General features: G+C 37.9%; 1 protein-coding gene across 1 annotated transcript; it reads right to left on the bottom strand.

Moving 5' to 3' along the window:
- Positions 1–16,319: 16,319 nt before the first annotated feature.
- On the bottom strand, positions 16,320–17,367 carry LOC132554436 (uncharacterized). Its single transcript, XM_060218756.1, has 2 exons — positions 17,320–17,367; positions 16,320–16,802 (listed from the first exon to the last, which is right to left on the bottom strand). The coding sequence occupies exons 1-2, from the start codon at positions 17,365–17,367 to the stop codon at positions 16,320–16,322; spliced, it is 531 nt and encodes a 176-aa protein (XP_060074739.1).
- Positions 17,368–20,386: the final 3,019 nt, after the last annotated feature.

Raw genomic sequence — 20,386 nt, forward strand, 5'->3', positions numbered from 1 at the left:
AAAATGATCATGAGATTGTTAAGTTACAGTTAATATATAAAAGTCTTAAATTATTCCCGATACAGTAAAGGATATGATTATTGTTTTTTTTCCCCCAATTTTTTGGATTTCCATTATACAGGTGGTTATACTTTTTTTTATGGAGTTCCATTATACAATTGTAATATTTTCCTTCTAGTCGAATTGTATCTTTTTCATTCCCGTAATTGCATATTCTAATAATTGGCCTACTTTTCGATTTGGTACATTATTTTCATGCCTTTGGGACAATTTGGTTTATAACACATTTATCCCAACGACAGGACTTTAAATCATTCTCCATTCATTCTATATTGAATCATATCCATGTGGAATTGTTAAATGAATAGAAAAAAGAGAATATCATATTTAGGCATGCATATTAATTTGCATTTATTTTCATAGTGTCATAGAGATTTCAGAGCGGGAAATTCAAGTTCAAACAGAGACATCGTTAGCCGGATGTAAACAATAAACGTCATGGATGTTGTAGAACGAAACAGGCAATCTAATAGGTTTATCAACTTAAATCAAGATATTTGTGATACAAGACCATATTACAAATTAATTACAAATTATATAAAAACAAAGAAGCATAGTCATACAAACATAACTTACGATAATTGACAACAGAAGATACGGGTGAAAAATATTACAGTTATAGTGCAAATCATCACAGATAAGAAGTTTAAAATGAAACAAATTTTAAGGATGAACACCGTCAAGACATGACACAGTGTTACTAAATATGAAAGAGTAAAACACTATTGAGAAAGTGAAATGTACCTACATGCTTATATAGCAAATTGTATAAAATGGCAGGATACACAATGCATAATGAATATGTCTACATTTTCACTTATAACTGTTGTACAGGTAATCATGTATTTGTGATTCATGTGATGACATATACTTGCCGTGATATATTGTAATATAACGGGTAAATCACCAGGTACAACTTGTAAACATTTAACCATACATTGTAAACTTGAATTTGTTTATATAAATCTGATGGCTGATCTAGTTTAAACAGATGCATTATACTGAGATCCAATGTTTGAGAAGATGTAAAATTCCGAACCATTCCCGGTCGATTCAGTATTTAATTATTATTTTATGTGTTTTAGCTGGTTTACAATCGTCCTCTGGGGTTTTCTACCTGGAATTTGAAGAGAAGTATCATCAATCAACTGCTCTTACCCTTTGGATGTGTACTCTTCCAGGTGTACTGCGAACTATATTAGGTACAGAACAAGTTTATCATCATTCTATTTCGAATTAATTCATTATATTTCTACAAAACTGTTCTTTGTGGAGACAAAATTCTTGTTCAGCCTTTCAAGCACTTTATATGTAGTATGCCATATTGATATATTTTTGTTTGATTTCACGTAATCACCAAACTAAATTAAATACTTTCCTTTTGGTTATGTCACATAGGCCGTGTATGTTAATAGCTGGGATTGTCTTAATAGCATATAAGTAAAATGCGTCTGTGAATTATTTCTGTTTTCTCAGCTATGCACCGATACGACATTAAAACCCATTTTAAGACTGTGAATATATTGATATATTACATAATTCAGTGTTGTAAGCAATGCAACTGATCTACTGAAAATATTAAAAAAAAATATTGTTATGTTGATTTTTAGGTAAAGAAAGGCTTTTCTTATCAAAGATTCTCATGTCGATCTGTTTCAATAGCTGGAGGTTTAGTTTTAGGATTGAGCCTCGCTTTGACTGCTTTCGTCGATGATCTGATATTTACCATCTAAAGGGTTTTTCATTACTCGGAGGTAAGCACACTTCTTCAAAATTAGTTAAAATTTTAAATTCTTAAAAAGTTTAGCTCTGATTGCTAAGTAAAACCAGTAAATTCTGACCTTCGCTCATAATAACCGAAGTGTTTTTCTCAACAATACAACAGAAGAATACACAAACAACGGACAATTGTATTTGTTTTAAGATTAAATTCAGTAGGTATAACTTAACATGGTGTTTTCTGCATAGTGATAATCTATCCTCTAAAGAACAATGACAGTTTAGTTTGTTTTATAAAAACTTAACAATGATTAAATAATTAGTATCACTGATAACATGTTATCGTCATTCCACTTTTCTTCGTTTATCATTAAACATAACAATAATGGATATGAATAAGTAAGATATTCTAATTGATGATTAACAAATGAGGCCAGATATGATTACCTTGTCTGACACCTGAATGTGCAAGTATGGTAATTTCCTGACACACATAAAGGTATTATTATAAAGTATTCATACCATTTTGCTAATTATCTAAAGACAATTACATAGACAAAGTTACACTTATGTCAGACATTCTGTATTAATTAAAATTACTGCAAATCTCCCATCAAGTTAACTAATAATCATGTCAGACGTGTGCATAGGTCGTGGTTAAAAAAAACAAGTTGAAAGCTTAATGTCAAGGAGTTCGAGCTCAAGTAAGATATGTAAATTTACCCCAGTATAACTGGCTACGAGCTGCCGACTGCTGAGATCGTTAGCATAACAGAAGAAAGCATAGTACGTGGAAAGTGCTACAAGCGGTACCTCAAGCAAAGGCCATTACAGTCTGAACTGTATGAACCTTCTGGTATGAGCACTCCAGATGACCTGGCGAATGATGCAGATGATGCTTACACTGATTTCATGTCATCCAACCAACTACCACTAATCTCTGTTGAGAAACTATTTTATGGTAGCAATTCACATAAAAGATGCATCATATGTGGAAAGAGGGCCCGGGGTGGACGCACTATACCCCAGCATGCCATGACAAACAGTATATGTCTACGTATTTCATAGTGCTTCAGCTTGGAGTTAGACCATTGTGCCCCATTTCCTTGGTCCAAGACACATTATCCGCGAGAACGTTAAGTGCCACAACACTGCCTTACAGATGTTTCTACGGGTACAAAGTAACTGTAATCCTTGATGGTACCGTATTTATGTCCAAAAAGTGCCCATCACCCCCTTCAAAGATCATCATACTGTTGGCAAAAGAAGCGCAACTATGCTAATTTCATGAGCATTGCCTTTACAAATAGTCATGTACTAGACACTATTGGGCCTTTTTATGGCAATGAAAATGATGCAGATGTCTTGACAACATTCTTGGAACAGTTGAGAATCTGACCTTGTGGCTCAGTGAAGATGACAATGTGATTGTAGATCGGGGGTTTAGGGATGTGTTGGAGCTGCGGCGCAACAAGGCCAACTGGGTGAAACTTGATGCCTGTTTCCAGTACTGGATATGGAATATTTAGAAACAGTAACCTTCGGATCATATCGGTTGAAAGTAGCACCCAGGTATATTGCTGAGCATCTGACTCCTGCTGGAGACTTTGAAGTTTTGATCTATCAGCATGATGAATTCCATTCAAGGCATACATCACAGTCAAAATACAATGTTTGGAATGCGTTTGACAGAAATGATCAAGATTACCATGTCAAAGATTACTACTGTGTCTGTCCAGAGGGCAAGCGAGCCATTGGAATGTGTGCACATGTTGCGAGAATTTTGTATTTCTTGGGCCATGTTCAGCATCAAGATCAAACTAACCCAGTCCATGCAACATTCAAGTTCAAACAAACAATCACTTGAGCAGTTATGCTATACTGAAACGCAATGTAATGTGCTGCAAGCCGCAACTGTTTTATATCTTATTAGCTTCTCAAAATGCCAAAAAGTTATGGATCGGAACTGACATAGGCGAAACCCGTTACTATTACTCTACATAATCGGTCTTCATCAAAAGATTTGTATGAATCTGTTAACTATGTCTTCAAATTGTGAAACAATGGTGCTGGATTCATTATCGACATTTTTTTTATTTCCATGTAAAAAGTTGTATAATTCAGTATGTATGTCTCCAGGAATCTGTCAAACCAAATTCTTTTCTTTTAACTGGATTTTGTGGCTTTCTATCGCTGAATTGAATTCCAGTCTCCGCCAATAATATTTTTGTTCATATATAAGCCCAGCATACTCAATACATGATCCTGACCTGGGTTGTCCATGTGCGCATGTTTATATCGCGCCTGAGTGGGAGAGAGCACTGTATGCAGTTCAATCACCTTTTACTATGCATTTTAAGATTATTCGTAGGCGCACGCGCAGCAACATCCCACACAAACCACTTTATCCCTTAACATTTTGTACTAGGCAAAGGTCGGGCGGACCTCTCTTAAGAAACCTGGTAAGATAGATGTGGCAGAGAGTGTGTTTGTGTGTTACTTTCTCTTTGTTGTTTCACTGTCCTTTATCAGACCTAAACGAGTACAACCCTTCAAAAGGTACAAAGGATACAGACACAAGTTGAAAATACATACACATTCAATATCCGCATATATCTAATAAAATGCGATTACTTTTTATTTTATCCAACTCCATTTACTTTTACACTAACAGATACATTACTGACTGTGTTTGTACTGACAGTCTATGAGCCATTGTTACACCAATGCCGCTAAGACTAGCCCGATTTTTCACTGTCCAACTGACTACAAGACTTAGTAACGACCTCTAGGAGCATGATTTACAGTGTTTCCCTGTTGTGTTCTATTCCGCAAATGGCAAACCCAAGTATTTTAATTCTGATCAGCATCGATTTATGTGGTATACCGAATCTGATGTGATTGCGGATTTAAAATGATAAGATATTTTACGAATATTTTTGTTTAAAACGCTACTCTTCATTTGATAACACCTGGTCATATTGTTATCAAATTGAGCCTGAAACATATTAGAGGCGGGCAATCATTTCTTTGATTCAAAAAGTTGTTTAATACCCTTAGGGCATGGGTACGGTGCCCCGAGTGGGGAATTCGACTGACAGTTTGAATAAAACGCTACTCTTTTCTAATACCTGAGCGGATTTCAAACACATTCAATCGGAATAATAATTTCGTCGATTCAGAAAGTTTAGACTCAAATTTTGGTTTAAAACGGCATTCTTCTCTACCGTCTGATCATATTTTTGTCGCAACTGAAACATCATTAAGGGTTGGGCATCATTTTTTAATTACAGCAATTGGATTGTAGACTAGATAACGAGGTCCCGAATTGAGAGGAATTTTGCTGCAATCATCATTTATATGTTTGATCACTATGTATATTCTGAATAATTAACCGTGAAAATTTTAATAGTTAATATTAAAAGCAAGCTGTTGTTTGTCTCATTTGTTGAATATGAAGCAATGTATCTCGATTAGATTAATAACTGTATAGATAACACACAATCAAACAAAATATCAATAATGCCGAATGATTTCGAAATAATCTGTTTTCGACATCGAGTCAGCAAATAGAATAGATTTGCTTTTCAGATAAAAAATCGTTCGCTCATAAAAAACAGATAAATTTCCATTGAACGAGATCCCTTCCCACTATGAGCTATACTCGGTGGTAACACTTGAAGCTATGATACATACATCGGTAAAATATTTTAATATTCCTTATAGACACTACGAGAGAGAAGTATTATCGATGGGATTTAGTATATTATCTTTCTATTTGACAACGGCTACAAACGAACTTCCCCCCCTCCATACATAACAAAACGTCACAGCACACAGCACATACAACACTAACAACATGTGTCGAACAAGACTAATGCTATGCTAGCGAAATGCTTTAATTATTCACAATAAAATACTTGGTCATGGTAATTTTGATGACTGCATTGAAATTTAACTCTACCACCTCTGACTTATAATTTTACGCACAAATTATTATTTAGAACGTAGCGTGCAATTTTCTGCAAACATCCTTCTAAGACAGGACACGTCAGTGAAGCTACTTCGTACAACTGTTTCATCATTAAATGACTTGTCAATGATTCCATAAATATTCAATATCGAAGAATTCTACAAATTCTTCAAGCAAATTTGTTTTTATGTCTCTGAGCCATGCCACATCGGATAGATATATTGACATATGTGACACTTTAAAATTTATCATAGTTCTTTCTCAAATCATTTCATCTTAGTGTTTTTCGGTGTTTACTGCAACACGAGAAGAAGAGTTCATGTAAAATCGTGTTAGCAATTTACGGAACATTCGATCGTTCGTGTTAAAGTTGAATTAACTTATTTTACATGATAATGGTTCCTTTATCGACTGGTTCTGCCAGATTTAATTTTACGTTTGTATTGGAAGGTGCTTTGGAGCATGGAGACCATTCACCACTGTAAGGTTTTACGGAGTACAATTTATTATCGGTATATTGATTCCAATGTGTAACCATGGACGCGGCAACCTTATCATTATCTTTTTAATAACCAAAATATCAATGTAGAAGTGTTTAATATTGCAAGCTTCTACATGTGTGTTCAGACATCCACATACAGTACATAGTTTGTCTACTCAAAAGTAAAACAATTCTGAATTGAAATTGTAAAAAGTAATTTTGTATATATGTAGCACTTTAATTATAACCTACAGAGGTAAGTATCAATAGAACATATCACATAAATAGCTAAAAAGATCTGATGTTGAACACACGATGGAAGATTCCCAGCGACAGCGTTGAACTTGTGACGCCACAGATGTGGGCTACCATAACGAGGCGATCGCCATTGAGTCAACAGAACTAACTATGACGTTTACACGTTCTTGGACTTTAATTGTATGATATGAAGTATTTTATAGCTCAATGTAGCTAAGCGTTCAGGATACATGTTAAATACAATCTCTGTCACTCAGATGACAGAGCATGCGTCTTTGGCTCAGTTGGTAGATCCTATTGATTATCACACTTGAAACCCGGGTTCAACTCCAGGTCGGGGCGTTTGACAGGAATATGTTTCCTCTGTTCTGTCACGATTATACCAATAGCACATACGACGTTAAGAGTAGAAAACTGTGTTTTGTTAGCTTGTCGTTGATCTTTAAGATATTTAACATTATAATAGTTCCTACATGGTACAATAACGTTCGCCACTTCAGTAATAATATAACATATCCAGGGATAAAGTAGGCGGTCGTGATAAGTATATTTTGCATAGTCGTTCTGATCGACGAGTCGGGTGCGTTGTCAACTGAACTGAGGTAAGCTATTATCACATTTGGTAATATGGTATTTAAGCATCAGTTGCTGGCTCTGTATTGAAGCTTATTCATTAGCGTCAAATGTGTATTTTTTCTGGTACTATGTATGTGCAACTGTGTTGTGAACTAAACTGAACATGTCTTATTTCAATTTCGAGATATATCATCATCGTTACAAAACCTCCAATGCTAAAAAGGTTTTAGGATGTCATTGAGATACTACGACACTCTCCACATATATCTTTTTGTTTTCCAACATACTCTATATTTTCTATATGCTGTTTATATTAATAAATTTGTGCTTGAAATGTAAATTCTTCACGTTTCGTTATAATATAACAGAATTCGAGGAATATTTTTTGTACACTGGATCATATTCAAGCTGACGGGCTTTGTTCCAGAGTAACTAAAATCTATTTTGATAATCAATGAGTGATGATACATTTCCTGCATAGAAAGATTCACCGCAGATGTGATATTTTCACCGGAGACGGAACTGTGCTCCAACAATAAAATTGTGTTATCTGATTAATTGGATCAAGGTACTTCATACATGAGTTACAAACTAATGTATAACGGTATCCTAACATATTGATCGAGAAAGGTTGATCACTTTAACCAAAATAGCACATCACGTTCCTCTCGATGGTTTGTGATTTGTGTTGTAAAATCATTTAGGCTTTCGATGTTGTTTAGCTCGACAAATAACACTCGGCACTGAAATGTTGACCAGTTCGTCATGCAATATTTGATATTCGTAATTCGAATGTTCCCTAGCTTGATATGCGACATACCAACATGTCAACATAACCATGGTCTGAACTTGAATTCCATGAACCTTTTACAAAACATGAACAAAAGAAAGATTTACATGAAGACTCTTGAAAAATTACAAGGAGAATAAGACCAGGTGTTCCGAAAGAGTAAGTGCCTTCTACTTTATCGAAAGCCATTCTTTCTGGTAGAAATATAGAAGTCATAAGAGTCCAACATTATCGCTAAGGAAAAACTCCTGAATACTTTCAGCGACAAAAAGGAATCGTATTTAAGATCTTGCCCAAACTCTCTACCTCCATCTTTCTGTGACACACTGTTCATACCGCATTGAATTATCTTCCTCCAAAGATATTTCTGGCCAAATTTAGTCAAAAGTCGTTGTGTCGTTCATCACTTGTATTTCCGGAATTAGAACTTTCACAAACAAAATGATACCAAAGTCACATCATTGCAATGCTTTTAAATAATGCTGAGCAATTTGTGTTATCTCCCTTTACATAGCATATACAGTCAATCAATTTATTTATTTTTACAAGTCTATTTCAAAATAATTCTTGATAGTTGAGTCAATGCTGTAAGTAAACATGTATTCTGAAACACATGAAAAATGTCAAGAAGCTTTATTTGAAGTCGCATATGGTAAGCAATAAATATCAGCATTGTAGTACTATAATTGTGACAAACATAAGTATAAAACATTGCATTATATACATAACAATGGTGTTCATTACTTAATATTAAAGTTCCATACGATCACTGACAAGAACATATTGCAGCTCCAATTAACAAACATCCAACGACCGGACATCACTTCATATACATATAATTAATTTTCCGTTGTTTGCAAGCAAAAAGCACTAGCAGTAAACAAATAAAATATAAACATGCGGGGCAATTACAATTTAGTGCAGTATTAAACTTCAACCGTGTAACAAGTTTTATTTGCAAACATATGAAGGATTGATTTTCCCTGATTGTTAAATCAGTTTACACTCCAAACAACGATGCAATCTTGAAAAGAAAAATAACATCGTGAGAAAGCAATGTGCTTTAATTAGCGAAATTCAAATGAAATTATTGTATTTGTCGAATTAGTTCATAGGCCTGAAGCCTTCTGATCTGCATGATGTATCACCTCGGTTTGGGAACGTATCGCCTTCTGATATTTTTTAAATGTCGCTCACAAATTTAGGCCGGCTCTTAGTTTTGTTCCAATGCGCTATATTTGCCGTTGCAAAGATGATAGCTCCGCCGGTCGTACAAAGTCCTCCGAAATAAAACCCGCCACTGACAGTATGACTGATATCTGTGATGTAACCTGTAGTTAAATTTGGAATAAACGTATAAGGGCTGACATTTAGGAAATGATAGCGCGTGAGAGCGTGACATAAACAAATATATTGAAAGTGAATAAATGACACAGACACAGTAAAAGCTGGGTAAGATATCTAAAACATTACATGCTGTATTTTCTTAACTTTTGTAATTAACAGCGTATCAAACCTATCTTATTGGATCAAAAAATAATAAGATAACTATACAAGACTTGTTTAATATACCTGCAATTATGGGACCAACACATGATCCAACTCCTTGGAAAAACAGCAATATCCCTAAAGCATTGACCATATTCTCCGAGCCAATGATATCGACAAGAATGACATGTTTTTGTGAAAGAACGCTTCCCATCAAAACTCCGTGTGTTGAACATAGTACAAACATTTCAGTCAATGTTGAAATAGTAACAGGAAGAATACATAATATCATTCCAACAGACAGAAGTATTACATTATACACAAAGATTTTATATTGTGCCAGAAATCGCATATCGAAAAACGCCCCTGAAAATATACGACCTATTCCGATAGAAAGAGTTGTTGCAGAAACAACATAGATAGAGTTCCGATCCGTAATGCCCATCTCTCTTCCAAACAACGGAATAAATGCAAATATCGACTGAGTTGAAACAGAGAAAAGGGCAATCGCAATGCAATACGACAAAAATCTATAATCCGCCATTAACGTTTTAATGTTTGAATGACTACAGCATCTCCTGCAAGAATATGTTTTGTTACAGCATTCTTTATCGACCTGGCCACTTTCGATTGAGCGTTTTGGATTTGCTGTTTGCTGACTCTTTCTAAAATAAAAGAAAATACAAATATAGACAAAATATCTAATGCTTAATAGACTACAGCTAAGAGTAATTAAGCATAGAGAACATATACTGGAAATTATCATAAAGTAAAAGTTTTGGTACTCGAAGGCCTTTTATTCTATTGTTATCATCATAATAGGGTTGTACACGCCTAAGGCGTATTACAGCTTATAACACAATAAGACACTTTTTCATTATACAAAGTCATATAACAATGAGGTGTACAAATACGCACTGGAGATAATGCTTTATCCAAAGTTTCATTAGTCTCATTAATCTGCTCATAAAGTACGTTATTGCAGTATCATTCTTATGGTGATAGACTGTTCACAATGGCCGTTTACAGTCCCGTACACAGACTGACATATCAGGTGCTATTCTAGAGGATAGTAAATTAGATTTTGGAAACCATTATACGTGCAATACTAAAATACTTTCATACTTAGGGCGTCGGTGTTGAGGTACCTTTTGCTGTTGATGTCGATAAGAAGAGGTCTGAAAAGGGATCCACATACAATGATATGTAACACTACTCCTGATTGTATTAGAAAGGCTCCGAGGAATCCGTAATACTCGAACAGAAAATTGATTGCAGCAGGAACAATGAAGGCCCAAACTGCCCACCCCGCTAGAGCATTGGCCAATCCACGTCTTTTGCTAAAGTACTGATTGACAATAATAACGGCCGAAGAATGGACGAGGCACATACCCACACCTGTAAAAGAAAAACACATTGAATTATTTATTTTAACAAAACAAATACACTGTAAATGCATCGCTGTGCATCATCTGTGGCACTCTCTAGAGTTTCAGAATCAATATCGAACATATCATTTTATGTAGCTACGTCTAGAAACATGATGTGTACCGTCAAAGTTATTTCATGTATAAGAAACTGACTCAACAAATGTAAAACATTACCTGTAGAGATCTGAGTTAAATACAGTGATTCATTTTAAGACAAATCAATATATTAGCAATTTCACTATAAACTGTCATTGTAGATACTAGAAATTCTACTGTTAACAAGAAAATAACGCTCAGTTAACACAATCTTAATGTAGACTTGGAACTTAATGACGCCTACGAAATGTAAATATTGATCAATCCAAGTAAGCAATTTTATATTTTAAAAGGAGGACCAAAAGACATCAAATACGTCTAGTTTTATATTGTTAACGTGGAACGAGCGTCGGTCAGCGATCCGGGAAATGAACACCGAAAAGATTGATTGCAATGACAAATGTTTATTTACAATGATGACAATAAAGAGATTTAATAAAAAAAACCCTATAATACCCACACGTCACACTCACTAATTCACTCATTCACAAACACAATTATTACAAGTTACAGTCTGTAGCTACACACACAACGACGAATGGGATCCTGGTACAGTTCCGGTGCAAGACAGTCGCTAACCTGCAACCATCCCAATAGTAGATATACTGTGACTCAGCCTCCAAGCAAGTCGCTGACCCTGGCCTACGTAACGACCCAACACATGTATTCCATGCTGACCTTGACCCTGGCGAAGAGAACTTATCCGGTCGGTCCTGACGCTGGAGTCACAATGAGTTGGCACAGCTGACTGGTCCTGGCTTGATAGCTGAGACTCCTAGTCCGTCATGTGAAGCTACAATAATACATAGTGGAAAATAATGCTGTAGTCACACAGATTCACTCTCACCTGGCATACTAATTAACTAATAATTAATTATCAATAATATAAATATTCATTAATATATTGTAAATATACGTAAATCAATATAATAAAGATAAAGGGATAAGTGTGCGGCTCCAAATGGCTATAAAAACACGACTAAGCACAATTCATAGAAGGTGGCGTCTCACGGCTTCCATAATTTTTTACCCAGTGCGCGTACACACTCCAACTAACGCTATAGCTCTAGCTCAGAGCTTCCATAGAATTTTAAAACGGACAAGAACCCTATATTTATTGAATAATTCTACACACAACAATCTATTATGTTTATATTATCTAAATACACCAGAAATCAATAGGAAGTATGAAATTATAATGATATAGCAGAAACACACCACAAAACAAGTGTACTACATGTATCAACAATAGTTACGCATGATTGGAGCGCACCGACACCTCGATTGCTTGACCCGATAGATTTGACGGCATGGATAAAATAATGCCAAAAAAAAACATATGGAAACGGAAGAAAGAAACAGAACGTACCACAGTCTGTCGTCTGTGCCTTGTTCACAATATCGGAAACAGCTATATTTACATATCGGCTACACGAACTCACAAAACTGTGGACCGTAAACAAGTGTCCATTCCGTGCACAACCGGTCAAGCCCGTGACGTATATCCGCCCAGTGGTGCGGACAATTAAGAGTCCTTACACCGCAAAACAAACTCAAATTAAAACTTACCATTTATAGACAAACTATACATGCTTACGTGACAGTTTCCCCCCTGCTTTCGAAGAAAGTGGATACACTTTCTCATACTCACGGAACATGTATTCCTAGAGTCTGCTCAAATAGTCCGCTCCAACGTTGTCGGAACCCTTGATGGCACGAATCCTCAATCTGTATGGCTGTAGGAGTAACGCCCATCTCATAAGTCTGGCATTCGCAGTTTTTGATCTGTGCAAGTAAGTTAATGGGTGATGGTCCGTCTCAAGGATAAACTCTTTCCCATAGATGTAAGGTTCAAACTTCTGGACTGCCCAGACAATTGCCAAACATTCCTTTTCTATAATTGCGTAGTTCTTTTCCCTGGCAAATAACTTCCTGCTGGCGTAGGCGACAGGCATTTTCTGTCCGTTTTCTTCCTGCAGCAGCACAGCACCCAAGCCAGTATCCGATGCGTCTGTTCGAAGAATGAACTGTTGCTCCAAATTTGGAAGTCTGAGCACCGGTTTAGCTGTTAGCATGTTCTTGAGAGTAGAGAATGCCTTATCGTGCACTTCGCTCCAAAGAACTTTATTTGGACATCCCTTCTTCGTCAGATCAGTCAAGGGGGCGGCAACTGCTGCGAAATTAGGAATGAAACGCCGATAGAATCCGGCCAACCCCAAAAAAGAGCGAACTTGTTTCTTTGTCTCTGGTCTCTCTGCGTTTTTGATGGCCGTCACTTTCGACTCTTCCAATTCCAATTTTCCATCACCAACAATGTGACCCAAACAAGTCAAACTGGAAAATCCAATCGAGCATTTTGTTGGTCTTGCTGTTAGCACTGCTGCTCGAAGCCTTGCAAAAAGATCGCGAAGTACTTCCATATGTTCTTCCCAGGTGTCTGTGTAAATCAATATGTCGTCGATGAAGTTATCGATGTGTTCCATACCAACTAAAAGTTTCCTCATCAGCCTACTAAATGTTGCCGGGGCATTTACTAAGCCAAACGGCATTACCTTAAACTGGAAAAGGCCTTGTGGAGTTGAAAAGGCTGTCATCTCTTTTGCGTCTTCCGAGAGCGGCACCTGCCAATAGCCTTTACAGAGATCCAGTTTGGAGAAGTATCTTGCACCCGCTACCCGAGAGAAAATATCATCTGTGTTTTGGCATCGGCTCGGTATCAAATACCGTGACTCGATTTAGTCTCCTGAAATCAATGCAAAAACGATTCGTCCCCTCCTTTTTCTTGACCATTACAACAGGAGCCGAGTATGGGGATGATGATAGCTCGATAACGTCCATATCCAACATCTTCTGCACCTCTTTTTTGATCACCTCCTTGGTAATATAAGGCAAGGGGTATTGTTTCACATGAACGGGAGCATCGGTAGTAGTCCTGATTTCATGTTGGGCGAGATTTGTCCGGCCTGGAAGATCAGTTAGCACATCTGTATAACTGTCCATGAGCTCCTTCGCTTCATCTGCTTGTGCATTGTTCAGGCCTCCAGAGATTTCAACATCTTCAACATGTTCCTTTCCCCTATCACTAGGAAGGGACTCCAGTCTGCTGGGAAAATCCGCGTCCCCCTGAATCTCCTCACCATCAGCAACAACACTTGCTATGGTGTTTGCAAGAATTCCCTCAGTATCTTCCGCAACATTGTCCACTGGCTTCATGTACTTTTTCAACAGGTTAATATGTAGAGTCTTGATTTTACCGTCCCTGTTCACACGATAGTCGAACGGTCCGACTTTCTCTACAACGTCGTATGGGCCACGCCATTGCATCAGCAACTTGTTAGCTTTTGTTGGCAGAAGCACTAACACTTTGTCGCCTGGTCGTAGCTCCCGTGACTTGGCTCTCCTGTTGAAGTTCCTTCTCTGAACTCGCTTGGCATCCTTCAAGTGATCCATTGCAACTTGGCATGTCTCCTCCATCCGTTCCCTCAAATCCATTACATACTGATAAGTCGTTTTGACGTCGTCATCTGGAATCTCTTTCGTTAGCAGTTCTTTCAGAATCATCATCGGTCCACGTATCGCTCTGCCGTACAATAGTTCAAAGGGTGAAAACCCCAAGCTTTCTTGCGGCACCTCCCTATAAGCGAACAAGAGGGCATTGATGTATCTATCCCAGTCCTTGGGTTTCTCAGCGGCCATTTTCCTTAGCATCTGTTTCAGTGTACCATTGAAACGCTCAACTAACCCGTTGCATTGAGGATGATATGGCGTTGTCGTTAGTTGGCGGATCGACAATAGTCTGCTCACTTCCTTCATTAATCCAGAGGTAAACTGGGCCCCTTGATCGGACAACATCTCACTGGGTACTCCAACACGGCTGAAGATATCAACCAGTGCCTCTGCAACGCGCTCAGTCTCAATGCTTCTAAGTGCTACTGCCTCCGGATATCTAGTCGCGAAATCCACTACTGTCAGTATAAACCGGTTGCCACGGTCTGTTGCAGGTTCGAGAGGACCAACTAAATCCACCGCTATCCTCTTGAAAGGCGTATCGATCAATGGCATACTGCCGAGTGGCGCTTTCGGTACTCGGCCTTTAGGGAAGGTACGTTGGCACACATCACACGAACGACAGAACCGAGTCACATCGCCCTGCAGACCAGGCCAAAAAAACTCTGCAAGAATCCTGTTAGTCGTTCGTTTTGCTGCCAGATGTCCCGACATAATCGACTCGTGAGCTAGTTTCATTATCATCTGTCGATACTTCGTTGGTACGACTAATTGTCTAAACACCTTTCCAGTTGCAATCCCAGGGCTTCTGAACTCTCGATATATTAATGTGGTAAAACAGGGAAGACTTACCCCCATCATCGCGTTCATACGTATCCGATTCCTTTGCCAACTTACGGAACTTCTCCAGGGTACCAACGCTTTGCTGTTCCTCCTTCAACTCCTTCACACTACCTAAACTCGTCATAAACTCCGGTACCTGCAACGGCTTAGCTTTCCTCTTGACCTCCGCTCTCGTCTGAACCGCATTTAACGAATCAAGCTGCCACTTCTCATCTGGTTGTCCTACCGGAAGGGCATCCTTAACATTTCCAATAATCACATCGTACAAGGGTGACTCTAACAAGAAGGCTTCAGTATCTCCGTTAAAATATGGCGTGTTGATCTGTACGTTGGCGATTTGGCATACAAGACGAGAACCATCAGCTAAAATGTAAGTCTTGGTCTTGTCGGTGATATTCTCAGGTTCAACGAGACTACGTCTCACTCCTACCTCATCACAACCCGAATCCCGAAGAACGGTGACAACTTTACCGCCCACACGTCCCAACACCACCGGCATGGAAGTTGTCTCCTTTGTATTGTAGGCGAAACTCATCTTCGGTATGGTGTTGGCGCCACTCGTGTTCCCTTTATCTTTTACCATAGAGGCTGCCTGACCTTCTTTCATCTTTTCAGATTTCTTCTTCCGGCAATCTGAAGCAATATGTCCAACCTTTTTGCAATAGAAACAAGTCCTCTCCTTGGGCAAGTCGCTTGAACCAATTGTAGATTTCCCAGGTGCAGAACTTGTTGACGGCGAATGTCCTGAAGCTGTTGCCTTATGACTTCCTGCCTTGGTTCCCTTAGAAGATATCAAGTTTGCCGCTTTCGTTCTTCTTGCCTCTGCATATTGATCGGCCAGTCTGGACATTGCATCAAGGGACACGGGAATCCGTTCCTTCAGGAACAACATCAGATCCTGGTTACATACCTGTAAAAACTGATCTCTCAAAAACAAGTCTTTCAAGCCTTCATAGGTCTTGTTAGTGTCGGCTAGTTCGACCCATCTCTCCAAGTAGTTTTCCAGGCGAATGGAAAACTGTGAAAATGTTTCACTTCCATCGGGTCTTGATGTTCGGAAGCTTTTCCTGAATCCTTCCCCTGTCATATCAAATCTCCTCAGTAATGCCTTCTTAAGTTCGCATTACCCGTCAAAAGAGCGCTAAGGTTAGCTCCCCATCCATCACGTTCCCAATTCTGTACCGTTGCGTACCGTTCGAAGCGCTGGATGTAAGCATCGATGTTGTCCTTTTCTTCATTGAAGGCAGGTAACTTGGAACCCTTCTTTATTGTATCTCTAGGATTGGTCTCCCTCCGACGTCCCGATTTGTCCCATTCAGATTGATACTCCTGTTCTGCACGAATTAATTCCATTTTGCGTTTATGTTCTTCTTCTGCTCTCCTGTCAGCCCGAGCCTCTCTCTCCTCGTCCATTTGCTTTTGCATCTTTTTCTCTTCCCTTTCTCTTTCACGGTCATCTCTTTCCTTGGCTTGCTGCTCTTGAATGAACAATCGTAGTTGGTCGCCTTCAAGTTGAAGTCGCTTACCTGCTTCCAAAATTGCTGAAAGAGAGGACATTTTCAAAACAACTAAATCACTAGACTGCAAGAGATAACCAACACATACAATATTCAATACAACCAGGCATAAGAACTTACCGGAAGTCATGCGTCATCCTTGCTCAGGCCAATTAACTCACCTCAGAGTTCCTGTATAGAGTCCCCAAATGCCCACGTTAAGAAGAAAATGAAAGTAAAGGAAATTTGGCGGGAATCTGTCAAACAATCTAGACTTTGAAACCAATCAAACAGGATTCTATTCCCGAACAACTAACTTTGGCTAATCCCACCGCTGCCACCAAGTTGTTAACGTGGAACGAGCGTCGGTCAGCGATCCGGGAAATGAACACCGAAAAGATTGATTGCAATGACAAATGTTTATTTACAATGATGACAATAAAGAGATTTAAAAAAAAAAAACCTATAATACCCACACGTCACACTCACTAATTCACTCATTCACAAACACAATTATTACAAGTTACAGTCTGTAGCTACACACACAACGACGAATGGGATCCTGGTACAGTTCCGGTGCAAGACAGTCGCTAACCTGCTACCACGCTCAATCCAGAGCCAAGAGGTATAAACACATCAAGCAGCACCATGCTTGCTTGAAACGCCCAAAATGGCAAACTCACTAGTGTCCAAGACACGACAGGAAAGCTGGGATGTACACACTAGTGTCCTTGACACGACAGCCATCCCAATAGTAGATATACTGTGACTCAGCCTCCAAGCAAGTCGCTGACCCTGGCCTACGTAACGACCCAACACATGTATTCCATGCTGACCTTGACCCTGGTGAAGAGAACTTATCCGGTCGGTCCTGACGCTGGAGTCACAATGAGTTGGCACAGCTGACTGGTCCTGGCTTGATAGCTGAGACTCCTAGTCCGTCATGTGAAGCTACAATAATACATAGTGGAAAATAATGCTGTAGTCACACAGATTCACTCTCACCTGGCATACTAATTAACTAATAATTGATTATCAATAATATAAATATTCATTAATATATTGTAAATATACGTAAATCAATATAATAAAGATAAAGGGATAAGTGTGCGGCTCCAAATGGCTATAAAAACACGACTAAGCACAATTCATAGAAGGTGGCGTCTCACGGCTTCCATAATTTTTTACCCAGTGCGCGTACACACTCCAACTAACGCTATAGCTCTAGCTCAGAGCTTCCATAGAATTTTAAAACGGACAAGAACCCTATATTTATTAAATAATTTTACACACAACAATCTATTATGTTTATATTATCTAAATACACCAGAAATCAATAGGAAGTATGAAATTATAATGATATAGCAGAAACACACTACAAAACAAGTGTACTACATGTATCAACAATAGTTAGGCATGATTGGAGCGCACCGACACCTCGATTGCTTGACCCGATAGATTTGACGGCATGGATAAAATAATGCCAAAAAAACATATGGAAACGGAAGAAAGAAACATAACTTACCACAGTCTGTCGTCTGTGCCTTGTTCACAATATCGGAAACAGCTATATTTACATATCGGCTACACGAACTCACAAAACTGTGGACCGTAAACAAGTGTCCATTCCGTGCACAACCGGTCAAGCCCGTGACGTATATCCGCCCAGTGGTGCGGACAATTAAGAGTCCTTACACCGCAAAACAAACTCAAATTAAAACTTACCATTTATAGACAAACTATACATGCTTACGTGACATATATCGCACAATAAGAAAGAGTAATTCTTAATGTCATCACAATGACGGCTGTAAAACTTTCCAGGAATATTTCTCGAAACCCTGTGTTGTAAGTTTGTCAGTTGACGACATCATGCACAAAAGAGGGATATTACGAACATGCCTCAAATACCGGATCAAATGCGACATGGCATAGTTTGGGGATGCTGCTATGTTGCTCTTCCGGAGTTTACAATGGCGTTTAATTCCGTGTGGTAGAAATTAAGCGATGTCTAGTTAGGATTTTCTGTCTTTTCTACATACGGAGAGTCAATCAGACATTATTTTCTTCAATATTTTGCTTATCAATCTGTCTGGTTGTGTACATCCAACATCTTCTTCGTAACATATTTGAAATCAGAACAATACAGAGCTATTCGGCTTGAAGAAAAGTGTAACTACAGAACCCTTTACATTTCATGAGATAAATGTAAATTAACTAGACCAGGAAATCAAAGTTGAAAGAGAGCACAGATATTGGCTTTGGCGGGAAATGTTCAAATCTCAAATGAATTCCTCGAGGCCTTTACACAATAAACCTTGTGATATTTTTTGTCTATTTACTTTAAAGTTCCGTATCGTTAGAATTTAAATTTATAGTAAAATTTCAATTGAACGCCTTATTTTTATACTGAATCTGTTATATTTTAATAGATGACATGTAATCATGGCCCCCTAACATAGCTGACGATTCCTGGAACAAAACAGCTCTATAACGTTTGTGTATTCTTCTGTTGTATTGTTAAAAAACACATTGTTTTTTATGTTCTAAGGTCAACGTTTACTGCTTTTACTTATATGTCAAAGCTAAAATCTTTAAAGAATTCATATCTTATCTGATTTTGAAAAAAGTGTGCTTACCTCCGAGTAATGAAAAACTGAAGATGGTAAATATCAGATCATCGACGAAAGCAGTCAAAGCGAGGCTCAATCCTAAAACTAAACCTCCAGCTATTGAAACAGATCGACATGAGAATTTGTTGATAAGAAAAGCGCTCATCGGACCTAAAAATCAACATCAAAGTAATTATGTACCCAACATACCTTCAATCGATCAGTCGCATTGCTTACTACATTGAATAATGTAATACATTTACTTAGAATGGGTTTTAATGTCGTATCGGTGCATAGCTGAGAAGATCATTCTAGCTATTTGCATATACAGCTCATGTAATATAACCAAAAGGAAAGCATCTGATTTAGTTTGGTGGTGACGTGAAATCAAACAAAAATATATCAATATGACATACTGCATACAACGTGCTTTAAAGACTGGACAAGAATTTTGTGACGACACCGAACACAGTTTTGTAGAAATATGATGACTTTAATCCGAAATGGAATTATGATAAACCTGTTTTACCTAATATAGTCCGCAGTACACCTGGAAGTGTACACATCCAAAGGGTAAGAGCAGTTGATTGATGATACTTCTCTTCAAATTCCAGGTAGAAAACCCCAGAGGACGATTGTAAACCAGCTAAAACACATGACATAATAATTAAATATTTAATCGACCGGGAATGGTTTTGAATTTTACATCTTCTCAAACATTGGATCTCAGTATTATGCATCTGTTTAAACTAGATCAGCCATCAGATTTATATAAACAAAATTAAAGTATACAATGTATGGTTTAATGATTACAAGTTGTACCTGGTGTTTTATCCGTTATATTACAATATATCACGGCAAGTATATGTCATTACATGAATCACACATACATGATTACCTGTACAACAGTTATAAGTGAAAATGTAGACATATTCATTATGCATTGTGTATCCTGCCATTTTATACAATTTGCTATATAAGCATGTAGGTACATTTCACTTTCTCAATAGTGTTTTACTCTTTCATATTTAGTAACACTGTGTCATGTCTTGACGGT

The sequence above is a fragment of the Ylistrum balloti genome, unplaced genomic scaffold (genome assembly GCF_031769215.1).
Source record: "Ylistrum balloti isolate Yb309-2 unplaced genomic scaffold, AGI_CSIRO_Ybal_v1 Utg370404, whole genome shotgun sequence".
Classification (NCBI taxonomy): Eukaryota; Metazoa; Mollusca; class Bivalvia; order Pectinida; family Pectinidae; genus Ylistrum; species Ylistrum balloti.

Excerpts from the sequence above, each read along its gene's own strand:
- LOC132554436 (XM_060218756.1), bottom strand. The coding sequence starts at position 17,367 with ATGGTGCTGCTTGATGTGTTTATACCTCTTGGCTCTGGATTGAGCGTG. Across the intron at positions 16,803-17,319 it reads TTGGCTCTGGATTGAGCGTG|TCTAGTGATTTAGTTGTTTT; the intron begins GTAGCAGGTTAG and ends TATCTCTTGCAG.